This window comes from Lissotriton helveticus, chromosome 7 (assembly GCF_964261635.1).
Source record: "Lissotriton helveticus chromosome 7, aLisHel1.1, whole genome shotgun sequence".
Classification (NCBI taxonomy): domain Eukaryota; kingdom Metazoa; phylum Chordata; class Amphibia; order Caudata; family Salamandridae; genus Lissotriton; species Lissotriton helveticus.
This window is the reverse complement of record NC_136068.1, coordinates 485,586,734-485,603,975: the sequence shown is the minus strand read 5'-3', so window position 1 is coordinate 485,603,975 and position 17,242 is coordinate 485,586,734. Positions and strand designations below refer to the sequence as shown.

General features: G+C 47.8%; 1 protein-coding gene across 2 annotated transcripts in view; it reads right to left on the bottom strand.

Annotated features, from left to right (window-relative positions):
- SETD1A (SET domain containing 1A, histone lysine methyltransferase) overlaps nucleotides 1-17,242 on the bottom strand; it is a 1,239,111-nt gene that overhangs the window by 868,463 nt on the left and 353,406 nt on the right. For both annotated transcript variants that reach the window (XM_078652474.1, XM_078652473.1), the window contains exon 7: nucleotides 4,646-4,875. In XM_078652474.1, the coding sequence (XP_078508600.1) occupies nucleotides 4,646-4,875 (230 nt within the window). The remainder of the gene's footprint in view (nucleotides 1-4,645; nucleotides 4,876-17,242) is intronic.

Below are 17,242 nucleotides of genomic sequence, written 5' to 3'. Positions count from 1 at the left end.
GTGGTGGTAAATGGTAGGGTCTCCGGCACTTTTGCTCTCGGGCGTGGCACTCGGCAGGGATGCCCGCTGTCACCCCTGCTCTTTGCCCTTGCACTGGAGCGCTGGGAGCCCTCGATAAAGGGCATTCGGTGGACCCCTGATTTCGAGGATCGCATTTCGCTCTATGCGGACGACATCCTTTTGTACCTCACCTCTCCCCAGAAATCCCTGAACGTGCTTTTTGACGTGTTGGCCTCCTTTGGGAAGAACTCGGGTCTTATTATTAACTGGACAAAATCCTGTGTCTACGTATTGGCTGGCGACCTTCCTCCGCTGCCTCGTAGAGTCCCGATTCAGGTATCAGAGACGGGGTTTAAGTATTTGGGGATTCACGTCTCCTTGGATCCCGTGGTCCACTATGAGCGTAATCTGCTACCCCCTCTCCAACGGTTAAAACTTGATGTTGCGCGCTGGCGTCAGTTGCCGCTGTCGCCGCTCGGGCGTGCGGCCCTCTTTAAGATGATGTCACTGCAGAGATTTTTATATGCACTCCAAAACTCTTTTGACCCTATCCCTTCAAATTATTTTCGGGAAGTGGAGAGCCTGCAGAGGCGTCTGTTTTGGGATGGGCGCGTGCGTATTGCTCTCTACAAACTCACGCTCCCTTGGTACGACGGAGGCATCACCCGCCCTGAAATCAAGCGCTATTATTGGGCCTCGCAATTTAGTGCGATTATCCACGCAACCTATGCACCCGGTCCTGCCCCGGCTTTTGAGATGGACAAACATCTATGGCCGGGCGGACGTTATGATAGGGCGCTCTACTCCAAGGGGATTTGCAAGACACTGGCTGGTCCCACTAGGATTGCTGTACGAGTCTGGCATGATGCGGCTGCGGCTTTGGGTTGGAGTGGTAGATTGACGCGTGCGACCCCATTGTATGCATCTGAGAGATTGGGCTGTTTGTGGAGAACGAAAGGTTTTGAGAGGTGGGACATGATTGGCATCAGCAGAGTGGGTGACCTCTGGTCCAAAGGTACTGTTAAAACCTTTGAGATGTTGCGGACGGAATATGAGCTCGGGGACAGGGAATTTTTCAGATACGTACAGATGCGTCATGCCCTGCTCTCGGTTTTTACTGCTGGCACTGATATTCCCGAGTCCTCCCCTCTTGAGGACCGCATACTTGATGGCCATGTGCCTGGCAGCACGATTTCATTGATTTATAAAAAGTTGAATAATAATCGGGCTGATCTACTTGTGCATCTCAGAGCACTATGGACTAATGATGGGCTGGAGCTGGACGACGAGGACTGGCAGTCTGCGTTGTCATCGCCCAAGGAGGTCGCCATACCTTCCCGTCTTCGTTTTGTCCAGCTCAAGATCTTGCACCGTGTGTATGTCACTGGTCCGAGTCTGGTTCGAATGGGTTATTCTCTGGATGGGTTGTGTAGGCGCGGGTGCGGTATGCCTGGTACCTTCCTCCACATTCTATGGGAATGCTCTGAGGTGGTGGCGTTTTGGGCACGGGTGCATGCTGTAATGGAAAGGGTTACCGGGGTGTCACTGCTGCCTGAGGCCCGGCGTTGCCTGTTGAATGTGTGGGAACCGAATGATTACACTGCCACTCAGATCCGGTGGGCGACCCTCGGTAACATGATAGCTAAGTGGGACATTGCACAGTTGTGGGGTTTCCAGAGTTCGCCCACGGTATTGATGTGGAAGGAGGGCATGGATTGGTGCATGTTTAGGGAAAAAAACGTGTATTTAGCTAGGGGAAGACCTAGGAAATGGAACACAGTCTGTCCCAGTGGAATGCTTACCGTGGAAATATATGTACCCCCCCCCGCATGATTTAACCCCTGATGTCTCCTTATCCCCCTGAACGGCATTCCATGTATCGCTTACTGATTGTATTTATCGCAATGTTTCCTCACTGCCCCCCCCTATGTATGTATCTGGTTACAATTGTATGATTCTTATTGTCTTACTTGGAGTAGCATTCTATGTGGACACATGATCGTAATTAATGTGACTATTGCCTTGGAAAATTCCCTTTTTTTCGGTTTGTTGTTATTGTGACTTTTTTGTTTTAAAAAATCTCTGCCTGTTGAGACACGATTTGAGGAATAAGGCTGAGAGTGGGGTGGAGGGGTGATTATCATTAATGAAGGATTCCCTTCGGTCGGCGCAGGTCAAGCACGTGGACTTACAGTGCACTGTAAAGACTTTAGAGGCCGTGAGTTGAGGATGCGGAGGGTCGCTCAAAACGCAACAGTATTAGAATTGTGGGCATTCCAGAAGGAAGGGAGAGCCCTTCACCAACACAATACATCCTGACATGGCTAATGTCGTGGGTTGCTGAGGGGAGATAGCCTCACTGCACTTTCTTGTGGAAAGGGCATACCTTTCACTGAAACACCACCCACCCTCCCCCAAGGCACCGCCACAACCGATGTGTGTAAGGAGTTTTAACTTCTCTGACAGCGATGTAATCCTGAGAGCTGCCTGCAAGATCGGCAGGCTCACATGCGAAACATCAACTGTAATGATATTCCCGGACTATACGCTAAAAGGGCAACAGCAGAGGAAATCCTTTCTGGAAGATAAACAGAAACTATGGACCTCAAATTCTTTGCCCAGCATAGTAGAAAATTATCTATAATTACAAATCCTTATTTTTTTTGAGATCCCAGAAAGTGCATGGAGCTGGCTGGAGGAGCGCCAGCCACACGGATCGGACCGATCTGCAACAACTAGCAAAGCGGCAACGGTGAGGCCGCCATCGACACAGATCTAAGTGGGTCACTACTGATGCCCTCTGCCGGGGAAGACATTAATCAGAAAGGGCAGGGGTAGCACCTGCCCCAGACAATACTTGAGAGGGATCTTCCCTGGCCCAGAAATGATGCCATGGAGAACATTGGAGCTCATTTAAATCCCACTTCTGCAAAAGTAAAACTTGAGCTAGCTCATTCTCCTACATCACACCCAAGACATTTAATTTCCCTCAAAACACCAGAGCCTCTTTCTCACTTCTTGAGTTCCGCAAGAGGATGAAAACAAGGCTCTCCGTATAAGCACATGGGGACCACACACCTGCCCAAGCGCCTGGATACCCTCTCAGGTGATTAGTGCATTATATAAATCAACATAACATAATAACTATGGACGGTACGCAGCAGTACTTGGGGACTGGGAGGAGATTTGACGCTTGCAGGTAAATGTTTACACCCCATCAGGCCTACATGTACACACACTACAAATACTGACAATTACGGACTACCCTGCCACTTGCCCGGACAGTGCTGGAAGAGGATTTTAACATGGTGGCTCACCCACAGCTTGACAGACCTGGCCCAAGGCAATTTCCAAGCCATTCAACAAGGGAACCTAAAAGGGTTTCTACTAGAATTGGGCATGGAAGTCATATGGAGAATGCTACATCTGCTGTACTCTTACTATTCAGGTGCACATGATTCACATTTGATAATCAACCACTTTTTCACCCCTTGTTCATTCCTGAATCGATTTGCCCAGCCAGAATGTGCACAGGTGGTGTCAGATCACTCACAGTTGCAGAGTTGACACTGGGGACATACTGATGTGAGAGAGGAGACTAGAGGATGGTGACGTGGCGTTTGTGCAACACCACAGTGGTTGAACAACTGGACTAGGCCACAGAGTGCTACTTTAAAGAAAATATGAGGTCAGTGCTGGGTGCGGATACGCCCCGGGTGGCCTTTAAGGTCACTATTAGAGGCATAACCATTTCTGTGGGACAGAGGCGCGAGAGGGAGATACATGTGGGGATATAGAAATATGTGGAAGCCACCAGTTAAAAAACATTACTCATAAACCTCAGGTATATGGTGGGTACTGGGTACACAAGCCAAAACCGGGGTGGCACGACAACCCCTACGGTACGTGTTTGGGAGAGGGGTATGGACTCATGCATAGTCCTGGAAAAAGCAGTATATAAAGACTGAGGCTGCCCTAAGAAATTTGACACGATATGGGGACGGTAGCTGGGTGGTTGGAAGAGGTGGCATGATTATGAACAAAATAATACAGTTAATGACTGCCTTTCCCTGCCTTTCCCTACCCCTCTCAAACACCATTTCCCCCACCCCCACACAACTTCTGCACCCACAACGATTCAATATTGATTCCAAGGAAGGTTGTAATGTGTTATGCATTATACCTTTGGATGTGGACACAAATATTTACTCTAAATCTACTCTTTTTGCACGAGAGGGGACAATGGCCTAAACGTGATACTGAGATTATGGTTGCGTTATGACCACAAAAAAAAACTTAAGGGTAAATCCCCATTCCTACAGCATGTAAAAGCTTTCAGGGATGCCAGCATTTGTTTTGAATATTTCAAAGAATAAGGAGCTGCAATGGAAAAAGAACCGTTTTGAACTATTGTCCTCATGCAGACAAGGCTTAGCAATGCCTCCTCTAAGGGTAGAGAAACGCTTTTACATATTGAGGTGGTTCAGACACAACAGAATAACAATCTACACAGTAAAGACATATTAAAAAAAAAAGGTTTCTGTCTTTACATGTGGCATAAATTCATGGAAAAATAAGTCTACCACTTGTCACACACAAATGATTGTTGTGTAAGAAAGATGAACAAACATTTCCAAGTAAGCACCTGCTGGAGTAGGCTGAATCCTGTGAAAATGGGGTTCCTCCTCGAGGCGTATAGGGTGTCCCCTGGGATGACTGCGTAGATCCAGGTGTGAACTGACCATATGGAGAAGAGGTATCCTGACGTCCAGTGGAGAAAGCTGTATCCTGGGAGGATGGGGTACCATTTCCAGGAGTTGAAGGCACCGAGCTGGCGGAGAAGGTGTCAGTCGAGAGGCGCCTTCTGGTCTCAGTCTACAAAAAGGAAATGAGAAATCAGGGAAAAGTACAACTGCATGCATGGGAAGTATGACCACTCATGACCCAAAATGCAGTTAATTCTAGGAAACCCCTGCAACAAGAAGATAACTGTAGGTGAGTAGGGTCAGCATCCTATGGTAACCCCCACTTTTTGCTGTGTTTCACTGGTTTTCGACTTTAGTATGTCTGTGGCCCTGCTAATCAGGCCCCAGCCTAGCTGTACTCTCTCTAAATTGATACCATGTACTTTAGGTACATACCAGATTGGTTAGGGAGAGGTGTGGCGCCGCGGCCAGGGCGACTGACGCTGGAATCTGGGGACCACGGTTCGATCCCCGGCTCCGGCGGCAGGTTAGCCCAGCACCATGTGACTCTGGGCAATAGCTCGCTTAATCTTCCCGACGGCCCCCAGCGCCTAGAGACCCTTACGGGTGATTGTGCGCTTTACAAATGTGGACTTTACTTTTACTTTTTACTGGGTCACCCTTGTGAGCCCCTGTATATGGTACCTTAGGTACCAAGGGCATAAGTGCACCCTAGGACTACCAGGGGCTGCAGCATGTATTGTGCCACCCCTGGTTAGCCTTCCAAACTGACACCACAGCTCTTTACTTACAGCCTGGGTAAGGTAACTTAGATATAGTATATCTATATCTAACTTATATATAGACACATAGTAACCTATAAGTCACTCCTATGGCAGGCCTTGACAATCCTGGAGGTAGAGTGCTTGGTTTTGTGTGAGAGGGTGCCCTAGCATGAGCTGAGCCCCTCTGCAGCTTTCGGGACCATCTCCTTATAGCTGTTCTATGATATAGCCATACCATATACTTTTAAGTGCATTATAATCCTCGCGGTTAATGCTAACTTTGGTTTGGCTTTATCAAAACATGACGTGTAAGGTGTCAAACACTTTTGGAATCCCCCCCCCCCCCCCCCATAGGAAGGACCTTAGAGTTAGTCCAACCCCTAAACTTGCTATAAGTATAGAACCCCAGTACCTAGGACTTTAGATTACCCTGGCCGAAACTCTGATACATAATTCCTGGACCTTCGAAGTTCCATTTCGACTGGAAGACGGAAGAAATCTCCCTTGTGGTCAAGGAGTGACCACCATGTCCAAACAGGCACCAACAGCATCTTTGCCGGACTGCATTTTCGAGGCTCCCGCCGGATCCCGAAGTATCTGCGACACAGGACACGGACTTCCAGACATCTCGGACGCTGACCTGCGCTCCCAGCAAAGCTGAGACCTGTGGCGGACACGAGAGACGTGGGACTGGAACACCTGGACATCCTGCATTTTTTCTACTGCACCTACTTCCCGAAGAATCCCAAAGTTGTGCATTGGGATATTTGAAGCCCCTGCCCCGAGCACCTTTTGCACCAAAGCTCAGAGGCCCACACTCCACGAGTGTCCCTTGGGCCCGCTTTGTGCATTTCAGCTCGACGCGTCTTCGTGGTTCCTAGTCCGTTGGCTAGTGAGACCCAACGAAGACCAATCTTCACTTTCTTGAGTTTTCCTGGTTGCTCCAGACTTGTTCCAACTCCTCTCCAAAGGAGTAGTTTCTCAGACCTTGCTGGTCTGCACCAACGCCCATCTTGACATCCTGCCTGGATTGCGTTTGTCAAGGCTTGTTGGGTCCAATCAAGATTCCGACACCGCAGTCAACTAGATCCTTCGTGGGACAGCTCGAATCCAGCTCCTGGTCGTCATCGACGCCTTCTGGTCCTCGTGGCTAAAGAGACAAGCTGCACCTTTTCACCTGAAATCACCCGACATCGGCTGGTATTTTCCTATCGCCAACCTGGTCACTGGCTAGTGGGCCAGACTCTGTCTCCTCTGCTTTCAGGTTCTTCACATCTCCGTCCACCCTTGGATCCACCCGGACACTTTTCCTCTGGTCGCCTGCAGCACTTCTTCGCAGCGCTCCATTGGAATCGACAACGAAACCTGACACCAAAAGACACCTATGCACAAGGCTTCCCTTTGTGAGGTAACACGAGTACTCCGGTGCTCCCATGGGTCTTGACTCTCGAAGTGTCCTAGTCTAAAAGGATTCCATCGTAGTTCACCTAGAAGTGCCCTTAATCTTTAAAATTTTAACTAGTTAGTTCTCCATAGAAAGTTAATGGTAACCCGCCGCTGTGTTTAGACACTGCACGCATCTCCAGTGGGGCTCCTACATCCTAACCTTTGGTGGTTCTAAATGGCTGATCATGAAAATTGAAACCAAAGTATGTAACCACACAACCAATAAGTTTTGTGTAGCCCAGGGTTAAGACATTCCCAACAACTTGCGTATTTTTCAAAAGCAACTTTTATATTATTCCATAAAAAATGGCATCAAATAGACACTCCGTCACAACAGTTAGTGCAAAAACTTTGAAAAATATATACACATATATACAACAAATATCTGTACATCACATTGAAGGCAACATACACTTGAAAAAATGATGAATGACAATATAATACAATTATTGTAATGACACCAACATCAATATGCAAAATAAATTCAAAGGCATACGTTTGCAAGATGAACACTTTTTATGCAAATCAAAACAAAAATAAACCAGTCCTTTGGTAATGGCATGTGAACAGGACGGACACTAAGGTGGAATGGCCTGCCTGTCACACAACGCCTGTGAATAGTAATTTATAAGGAGTCGCAGGTAGGGCCCACAGAATTGGTATGAATTTGTCCCTAGCTGCACCCTCCGTTCTTAACACAGGCTGGGGGTCAACGCGTTTCGAACCTCGTTTGTTCTAGGTTCTCCTCAGGACGAGGACTGGATAAGTGATTGCCTAGAAGGGAATATGGGGAAGGTGTCAGCGACTGTATAGAATATATATATCTAACAAAATAGTACTCCGACTGGCTACCCATGAATAAGATTACCTTCTCAGCCAACACGTTGACTGCGTGGAGAGAAGGGGAAACACCGGAATAATTCTGAAACAACAAAAGGGGGGGCTTTCAGTAAGCAGTTACAGTAGATTTATCAAGCGTGGGTTAAGCAAGCTGACTGGGACCTTGGTCTGGTGAAGTATCACAATACCTGGTTATGGTGTCGAAAGGTGCCGCGGAGTGGGGCGCCTTGGGCGAGCTGTGTTATTGAGCACGGACTCACATCATCGCTTGCTGATGTATTATTCAAATGGAGAAGGCTGGGGAGTGAAAATGCAAAGTTAACTCGTCCAGACTCTGAGGCCGGAAAATTCGTGCTTAACTAATCAGGAAAGCTTGAAAGTGAATGAAGAAAGCAATTCCTACCTGCACCCGTCGTGCGCTGTTCAGAAGGAACGGGCCGCACTGCTTGCTCAAGCTGGCGAAGGGGAATCAATCTCTCGCTGTCTGCTAGGAACAAATGGATTCCGTCAGGCAATTGGTCCCGGGCACCCGTTTGTGCGCATTGCAAATACACTTGAGATGAAATGCGGAAGGCGTTTCCTACCTGCACCCGTCGTGTGCTGTTTAGGAGGGACGGGCCGCACTGCTTACTCAAGCTGGCGGAGGGGAATCAATCTCTCGCTGTCTGCTTGGAACAAAATAGAATCCGTCAGACAATATGTCCCGGGCACCCGTTTGTGCGCATCGCAAGGACACATGGAACGCGGCTTAATAGAACTTACTTAGAGCCTTTCGTAGGTGAGTCCGCGATGTTGGTCTGCCTGTGGGGTCAGATTAGTGAAGCGGCGCCGCCCTGCTGCAGACTACTTAAAGGCCCGGCAGCATAGGCGAGTGCGGCAGGCTGCAAGGGATCATGGTCCTTGTAGTCCACGAGGGGGCAAACGGTAACAGGGCGAGGTCCAATTATCATTTAAATGTTGATGGAGTCTTTTGTGTTTAACCCCCCTTGCGAATTTTTTACAGTTGACAAATGAAAACATGCATTTTACAAGCAGCAAACAACAGAATGATAAACCATCCACTATTTTCCGTCATTGCCCCTGATAATTGGACCTCGCCCTGTTACCGTTTGCCCCCTCGTGGACTACAAGGACCATGATCCCTTGCAGCCTGCCGCACTCGCCTATGCTGCCGGGCCTTTAAGTAGTCTGCAGCAGGGCGGCGCCGCTTCACTAATCTGACCCCACAGGCAGACCAACATCGCGGACTCACCTACGAAAGGCTCTAAGTAAGTTCTATTAAGCCGCGTTCCATGTGTCCTTGCGATGCGCACAAACGGGTGCCCGGGACATATTGTCTGACGGATTCTATTTTGTTCCAAGCAGACAGCGAGAGATTGATTCCCCTCCGCCAGCTTGAGTAAGCAGTGCGGCCCGTCCCTCCTAAACAGCACACGACGGGTGCAGGTAGGAAACGCCTTCCGCATTTCATCTCAAGTGTATTTGCAATGCGCACAAACGGGTGCCCGGGACCAATTGCCTGACGGAATCCATTTGTTCCTAGCAGACAGCGAGAGATTGATTCCCCTTCGCCAGCTTGAGCAAGCAGTGCGGCCCGTTCCTTCTGAACAGCGCACGACGGGTGCAGGTAGGAATTGCTTTCTTCATTCACTTTCAAGCTTTCCTGATTAGTTAAGCACGAATTTTCCGGCCTCAGAGTCTGGACGAGTTAACTTTGCATTTTCACTCCCCAGCCTTCTCCATTTGAATAATACATCAGCAAGCGATGATGTGAGTCCGTGCTCAATAACACAGCTCGCCCAAGGCGCCCCACTCCGCGGCACCTTTCGACACCATAACCAGGTATTGTGATACTTCACCAGACCAAGGTCCCAGTCAGCTTGCTTAACCCACGCTTGATAAATCTACTGTAACTGCTTACTGAAAGCCCCCCCTTTTGTTGTTTCAGAATTATTCCGGTGTTTCCCCTTCTCTCCACGCAGTCAACGTGTTGGCTGAGAAGGTAATCTTATTCATGGGTAGCCAGTCGGAGTACTATTTTGTTAGATATATATATTCTATACAGTCGCTGACACCTTCCCCATATTCCCTTCTAGGCAATCACTTATCCAGTCCTCGTCCTGAGGAGAACCTAGAACAAACGAGGTTCGAAACGCGTTGACCCCCAGCCTGTGTTAAGAACGGAGGGTGCAGCTAGGGACAAATTCATACCAATTCTGTGGGCCCTACCTGCGACTCCTTATAAATTACTATTCACAGGGGTTGTGTGACAGGCAGGCCATTCCACCTTAGTGTCCGTCCTGTTCACATGCCATTACCAAAGGACTGGTTTATTTTTGTTTTGATTTGCATAAAAAGTGTTCATCTTGCAAACGTATGCCTTTGAATTTATTTTGCATATTGATGTTGGTGTCATTACAATAATTGTATTATATTGTCATTCATCATTTTTTCAAGTGTATGTTGCCTTCAATGTGATGTACAGATATTTGTTGTATATATGTGTATATATTTTTCAAAGTTTTTGCACTAACTGTTGTGACGGAGTGTCTATTTGATGCCATTTTTTATGGAATAATATAAAAGTTGCTTTTGAAAAATACGCAAGTTGTTGGGAATGTCTTAACCCTGGGCTACACAAAACTTATTGGTTGTGTGGTTACATACTTTGGTTTCAATTTTCATGATCAGCCATTTTGTTCTGTTTCTCAACTATTGAGGTCCAGGTTGGTCAGTTGTAGGACCCTACACCTCTATTTTTGTACTCTTTGGTGGTTCTAGGCAGCCCCAGCGATTCCACAGGCCCTAGGCCTGCTTTCTAATTCTCAGGTGGTTCTTATACCACTATTTTAGTATATGGTTTGAGAGGCTCCTAGGGTATAACGTATACTGTGCAACTTATCTTATGCTAATTAAGTTCCTTGTATTGTACCTTTACCTCTGACCTCATAAAGAGACCAGAGGGGATGTGTTTAGATTAAATACATATATATTTGATATATAACTTGTGTGGTGTGCTTTCATTTGATCATTCAAGAGATTATAATTGGTCAAACTTGCTTAACTCGCCTCTAAGTCTTAGCCTGAAGGCTGCTCTCCACAGCTACCACTAGGATAGCTTTCTATAAGGGTGACTTTATAACCTACCATCAATAAGGGTCCCTTGGACTGGTGCAAGGTGCCCACTGGACATCATATACCAGGCTACTTCTCACAATAACCTCCAAAATCAAGCAATCAGCGGAGTTAGAAATAATTGGTCAACAAACAGTACACATTATGATAATGCCTAAAGCATTTCATTAAGATACGGGAACCAAAATATAACACCTATATTAGGCTTTGTGAAATGCCATATTATTCAATCATTCACCCAATCATACCAATTGGATACATGCTGACACCGATTGGCTATTATAATGAAGCAGTCAAGGAGAAGGCAACAACGTAACAATGTATATAGTAAAATAAAAAATAACAATTTAAAACTATTTTCATATTTTCAAGCATTAGGAAATAAATGCCCTATAAAAATGTAGAGGTAAATAGCTTAGTTGACCTTTTCAAATATAGGACTATTCCCTTTTTTATGAATACATCTTGACAGCTGCATTTTACAACAAGCACAATTAAAACACTTGCAATAGCTCTACTGAGATTTCTCTAGAAAGAATACTTTCAGTCTCAACTGAGCACATAGAGCGCATTGGGTTGGAAAAAGGCTTGGGTAAATATGGCAAGTCTGCTAGGAATGTTTTAAATTCAATATCAGAAACTCCTCTAGAGAAGTGGTAAAATAAGTAAAATCTATCCAGAGACTGAGGATTTGTTTGATCAAGGTTTTGCATGAGCTAATAAATTGATCAAAATAAACCTGTAAATAGTTAAAATAAATATTGGCTAGGAGGTGTGAAAGCGAGGTTTCCAGGAACAACAGAATTCCAAATCCTGGGTCTGCAAAAGATGAGCTACAATTTCACTCAATTTGGTTCAATGAATATTGGTCTCCAGGTAAACCCATAACAATGAATTTTTGTTTGGCGAGTTAAAGTTCTCATTCACATTTCATATTGCCCAGCAAAATTAGGAGTTGCGTCATGTACAAGTTAAAAAAATATATAAATAAAACATACTTTTAATTATACACTATAGTGCCACGCCATTCAGGGTTGTTGTGCAGAACTCTGGCAGATAAAATTATAAAATGTAAAGCAAGGCCACTCTCACAATTAATTCTTTTAAAACAATCAAAGTGGTACTCCTACCAGGAGAGCAATTTTGTCCACAATATGACCAGTTTTATTTTGTTTTAAAAATAGACAAAAGTGATCCAAATTATCAACAATAGATTAAGCCAAATTTCCAAGGCAAAAATGTATTAAAAGTTTTCAGTACACCCTATTCTACAACTTTTGTTTCGTTATCTTTAGGAGTATACTATTGGTTTTACAAAATTCACTGAAAGTAATTTTACCCTTTTTAACAGATGCACAAACTTAGAATTAACTAAAATATAGAGATGTATATACAAACATATAGAAGTAGTCACCACTGTGTAGTTCTAGTTAAGACCTGCTTACAAGGGTGTGAGCGTTTTTTGGTTTGCTATTAACTTTGGTGCTGTTTAACGAATCTTCACAAAAGTTTCCAAATAAAAAGGGTGATCAAACCTCCTCCTAATGCTATGATCTCTAGATAAACACTTTCTAGCCCCTTCCCTCTTCTATCCCACCATTATCCTTTTCAATCCAACTAACAGACTCACATGTCCACCGCTCAAATTCATTTCTCATTTCCCTATACAAATTATGTCATGACTGGAGGCTCCGATTATGCTTTTCTGCCTTTGTTCGCTTTTATTCTTATGTAAAAAACACAGAAGCCAGAAAAGCAATACAAATGACTTTTTCTTACAGAGAGAAAAACATAATTTGTTCTCACAAACAAAACGAGTAAATCCAGTCCATAAACATCAACTCCCATAAGTCTCAGGGATAACACAGTAACAGAGTCCTTCCACACTCTCCATGACTCCTAGAAATCTCCACCATCTTGTGAAACCCTCCTCTTTCTTCACTGCTGCGCAGCCAGCTAAGTGCCTTTTTTTCTTGCCTTCGATTATCTGGTGTTTTTGTTGATTATTGTGCCTTGTAAAGGGCCTTGGGTCGCTATGGAGGGGATCGCTGTGTTTGAGCTTTGTAATTGACAGCGTTTATTTTCAGATTCCCCTCTTTTTTTCTGACCGCAGGAGCGCTTTCGCTCCTTACGTGGCCGTCCCACTTGCGGCGAGCGCTGTAGCCTGCCAGGGGGCGCCCGCGCGTCTCGTTGCTCCCTCAGCGCGGTTACGTCAAAGCGGAGCCACGCCGAGAGAGAGACAAATTCGCCGGATCCTGTACCCTGCCGCCAAACCTGAACGCCAGTCTGGCTCTGTATTGCCCCTTTTTACGCTAATTCCATGCCAGCTGGGGTCCGTATCAAGGGAGTCTTCCCTCATAAATCACCTACGGCGAAATAGTGCACTCGTTCGCTTGGAGCGCACTGGGCGGCGGCTAGGCGTGTCCGTCTGACGGCCAGGCCCACGTGGTTGCAGCTTCCCCCGCACCAGCCCCCTTATCAGAGGGTGCCCCGCCGCCAAAGAAGGTATGATGGGAGGGTGGCACGGAGGGGGCGCAAGGAGTGGAGAAGGATGCCTTTGAGCGCCTGAAGAGTGCCTTCTTGGCCAAGTCCGTGCCGCCCCCTTCTGTGCCTCCCACGCCACCGGAGCCTGCAGTGACTACAGCATCTTCTTCCCCTTCTCAAGATGGAGGTTCCCCTACAGACACCGACGACGATGAGGGGTCTTCGCGTTCTTGGCGTCCGCGGGCACTTTGCCTCAGGATGCCTCAGGTATGCTGAATCCAGATGAAACTATCCATCCACGCTCCGCAGCCTGGGCACCTGGGGACAAGGTGGTCAAGTTTGTGGCGGTACGCCTCCGCAAGCCTCTGGAGAAGGAAGCTCGGGGATGCCTCAGGGCGTAATGTCCGCGTCCCACGTTAGAAGGGAAAGTGGCCCTTCCCCCGAAATGGACTCAAAAATGGCTACTTTCCTTGCGAAGTATATAAAAGACCCCCGCAAGGGAATAGACCGATACTGGCGCTACTGCCAGGATAAGCTCTTGGACGCCATTGGCCCAATGACGAAGATCTTAGACATGGCAGAAGAGGCAAAGGTGACAATGTTCTGTCATCTCCTCCGACGTACTGTCCAATTGGGCGCAGAGGGCAATAGCCTTTATGGGGAATGCCAACTGCACCCTGTCGACAGAACGCCGACGCTCTTTGCTCATTAAGCTCGACTCAAAATTGGGCGACTTGGCATCCTCCGAGGCAGGAGCTGTAGCCCAAGGGGGTCTGTTTGGGGACCCCTTTGTGAAAGAATTGGGTAAAGTCGTTGCCAACTTACCTCATTAGATAAGGCCCAGTCTAATATTAAAAGAGTTTTCCAAACGCGTTTCTCCCAAGGGGCTGGTCACAGTAGGAGCCGTGCGACCGGCCGCATCGGTCAACAGACCAGTAATAGGGGACAAGACTCCGGGCGAGGGCAGTAGAAAACCTCAGCCAATTTCAACAACTTGTACCCCACCAGGGGGCAACGCTTTCGAGGCTGCGGCGGTTTCAAGTATAACACCGGCGGTGGTCAGTCAGGAGGTGAGGGTCATCCCTGCGGAGCAAGTGCGTATTGGGGGTCGCTTAGCAGATTTTCAGGATGCTTGGTCGCTTCTCACGGCAGATGCCTGGGTCCTACAGACAGTGAAGGGGTTTCATATAGAGTTTTACGACCAGCCACGGCAGGCCGAGCGTCCAAATCCCATTTCTTTCTCCGTCCCTGATACCCAGCTGATCGACGAGGAGGTGTCCGCTCTGCTCAAGAAAGGGGCCGTCTGTCGATCAGCTCTGCACCCCAACGGTTTCCTCAGCAACGTGTTTCTGGTGGAAAAGACGGATGGGGGTGGCGGCCGGTGATCAATCTCAAGGAGTTCAATGGGTGGTTGATCTACCGACATTTCAAGATGGAAGGAATCCATCTTCTGCAGGATGTTCTCTTACCACAGGATTGGATGGTCAGGTTGGACCTCAGAGATGCGTACCTGGTAGTTCCGGTCCATCCTCCTCATCAACGTTTCCTTCAGTTTCTTTGGTGGGGTCAGGTATACAAGTTCACCGTCCTCCCATTCGGACTTTCTTCAGCACCATGGTATTTCACAAAGGTGCTACACCCGGTGGTAGAATTTCTGAGGGGTCAAGGAATAAGGATGATTATGTACCTAGACGACATCCTTCTCATGGCGCAGTGCCCCCAGAAGTTGATATCCCAGTAGCAGCAGACTGTATCCCTTTTGGAGAGCTTGGGGTTTGTCATCGAGGACAAATCGATACTCTCTCCGATCAAAGTCTGGTCTTTCTCGGTTTCGTCGTGGATTCCGTGAATTCTTCATTGAGCCTGCCTTCTCGCAAGATGGCCAGACTTCCCTCTGTCAGATCGCTCGGGTGGTAGGTCTCTTTTCCTCTTCCATCCAGGCGATCTTCCCAGGCCCTCTTCATTATCTGGCTTTGCAGCGCCTGAAAGCGCATCACCTCAGGAAGGGGCTGTCGTACGAGCAGTCAGTTTCCCTGTCGGAGGACGCCAGAGAAGAGATGTCATGGTGGTTGACACACATGGAGGCCTGGAATGGTCGGGCAATCTTCGGATCGACCCCAGATTTGGTAATAGAATCAGACGCCAGCAGGTCCGGTTGGGGTGCCCGTTGCGGAGAGTTCTCCACCGGTGGCGTTTGGTCGTTAGACGAACAGAAGTTGCATATCAATTGCTTAGAACTTCTAGCGGGATAATTTGTCATCCGCTGTTTGACCAGACACCAAGCAAGCTCGTGTGTGCTGTTGAACATGAACAAAGTCTCAGCGGTCCGTTACATCAATCGTCTGGGGGAGTCCCTGTTCCCGTGCCTTGGCAGACCTAGCAAAAGAGTTTTGGGAGTATTGCCTGGCACACCAAGTCATGGTGACGGCGGAGTATCTCCCCGGCTAGGCCAATCAGGTGGCAGACTGGCACTCCAGACATCTGAAAGATGACATCTGAAAGATTCCAGCCTGTGGAAGCTGGATGCTCTGGTCTTCAAATGGTTGAACAGCCTCTGGGGTCCGTTCTCGGTGGACCTGTTTGCGTCCCGTCTGGATCATCAGCTTCCGCGCTTCTCCAGCTGGAGGGCGGACCCTCTTGCGGAGGCCACGGACGTGTTTCTCCAGGACTGGAGTCGGGAGAGTGCTTACGCCTTCCCACCGTTTGCGATGGTGGTACGAACGACGGCCCAGATCCGTCTTCTGAAGGCGGATGTAGTGGTGGTGACGCCATGTTGGAAGTGTCAAGTCTGGTTTCCAGTTCTTCTGGAACTTTCTTGGGATTTTCCAATCCTACTACCCCCGCTCCCTCATCTTCTTCTGAATCCGGACAGGGAGTGTCATCACCTCATTCTCCAAGGATCTCTCCGCCTCATGGCATGGAAGCTTTCAGGAGACGCTGTTCGCTCCCGGGCCTTTTGGGACCGGCTCAAAATCTCTTGGCAAAGGCCTGGGCAGACAGTACATCTAAACGCTATCGGTCCGCGTGGACTAAGTGGATGCGTTCGTGATCTGGGTCCCGTCGTTCCCGTGTTGAATTTTCTGGCAGGATTGGCTACGGATGCACTGGCTTACAGATCTATCAATACGATAAGATCGACGATCTCTGCAGCTCATTGTCCGGTGGACGGTGCCCTGATTGGGGAACATCCGTTCGCCTGTAGGCTCTTGCGAGGGATCAGTTTGTCTTTGCCCCCAGAGCCTCGTTATTCGGTCCTTTGGGACGTCAATTTGGTCTCGAACCTCTTATTGTCCTGGCAGCCTAATAAATACCTTTCTCTGAAGGAACTTTCAGCTAAATTGGCCATGCTTTTGCGCTTAGTGTCCTGTCGCAGGGTTTCGGAATTCGAGCTTTGGACATTACTACAAGGGTCTTCTCCCCAGAGGGGGTTAAGTTTACTCTGGGTCGTCACACCAAGTCAGATTCCAGGACAATCTCTTACCTGGCCTTTGCGGATGTGCCCAAACTATGTGTGGTAAACTGTCTGAAATCCTATGAGGAAATGACCCCTAAATTTCGCCCTCCGGGCGAACGGCAACTCCTTATTGCCTTACGGAAACCGCAACATGCGGTCTCTTCCCCCCATAGCCAGGTGGGTGAGATGGGTCATGCAAGAGGCGGGTATTGATACGAAGCAGTTTGGAGCACATTCGGCTGGGGGCGCGATGGCCTTGAAGGCTTTTTCTTTAGGAGCTCGGTTAGATGACCTTATGCGTGTGGCAGATTGGTCTTCCGATTCCACCTTCAAGAGGTTTTATTTTAAACCAGTGGTGGAGGTTGCTCAGTTGGCGGTAAGTAAGCTTTGAACTGGCATAATCGGAGCCTCCG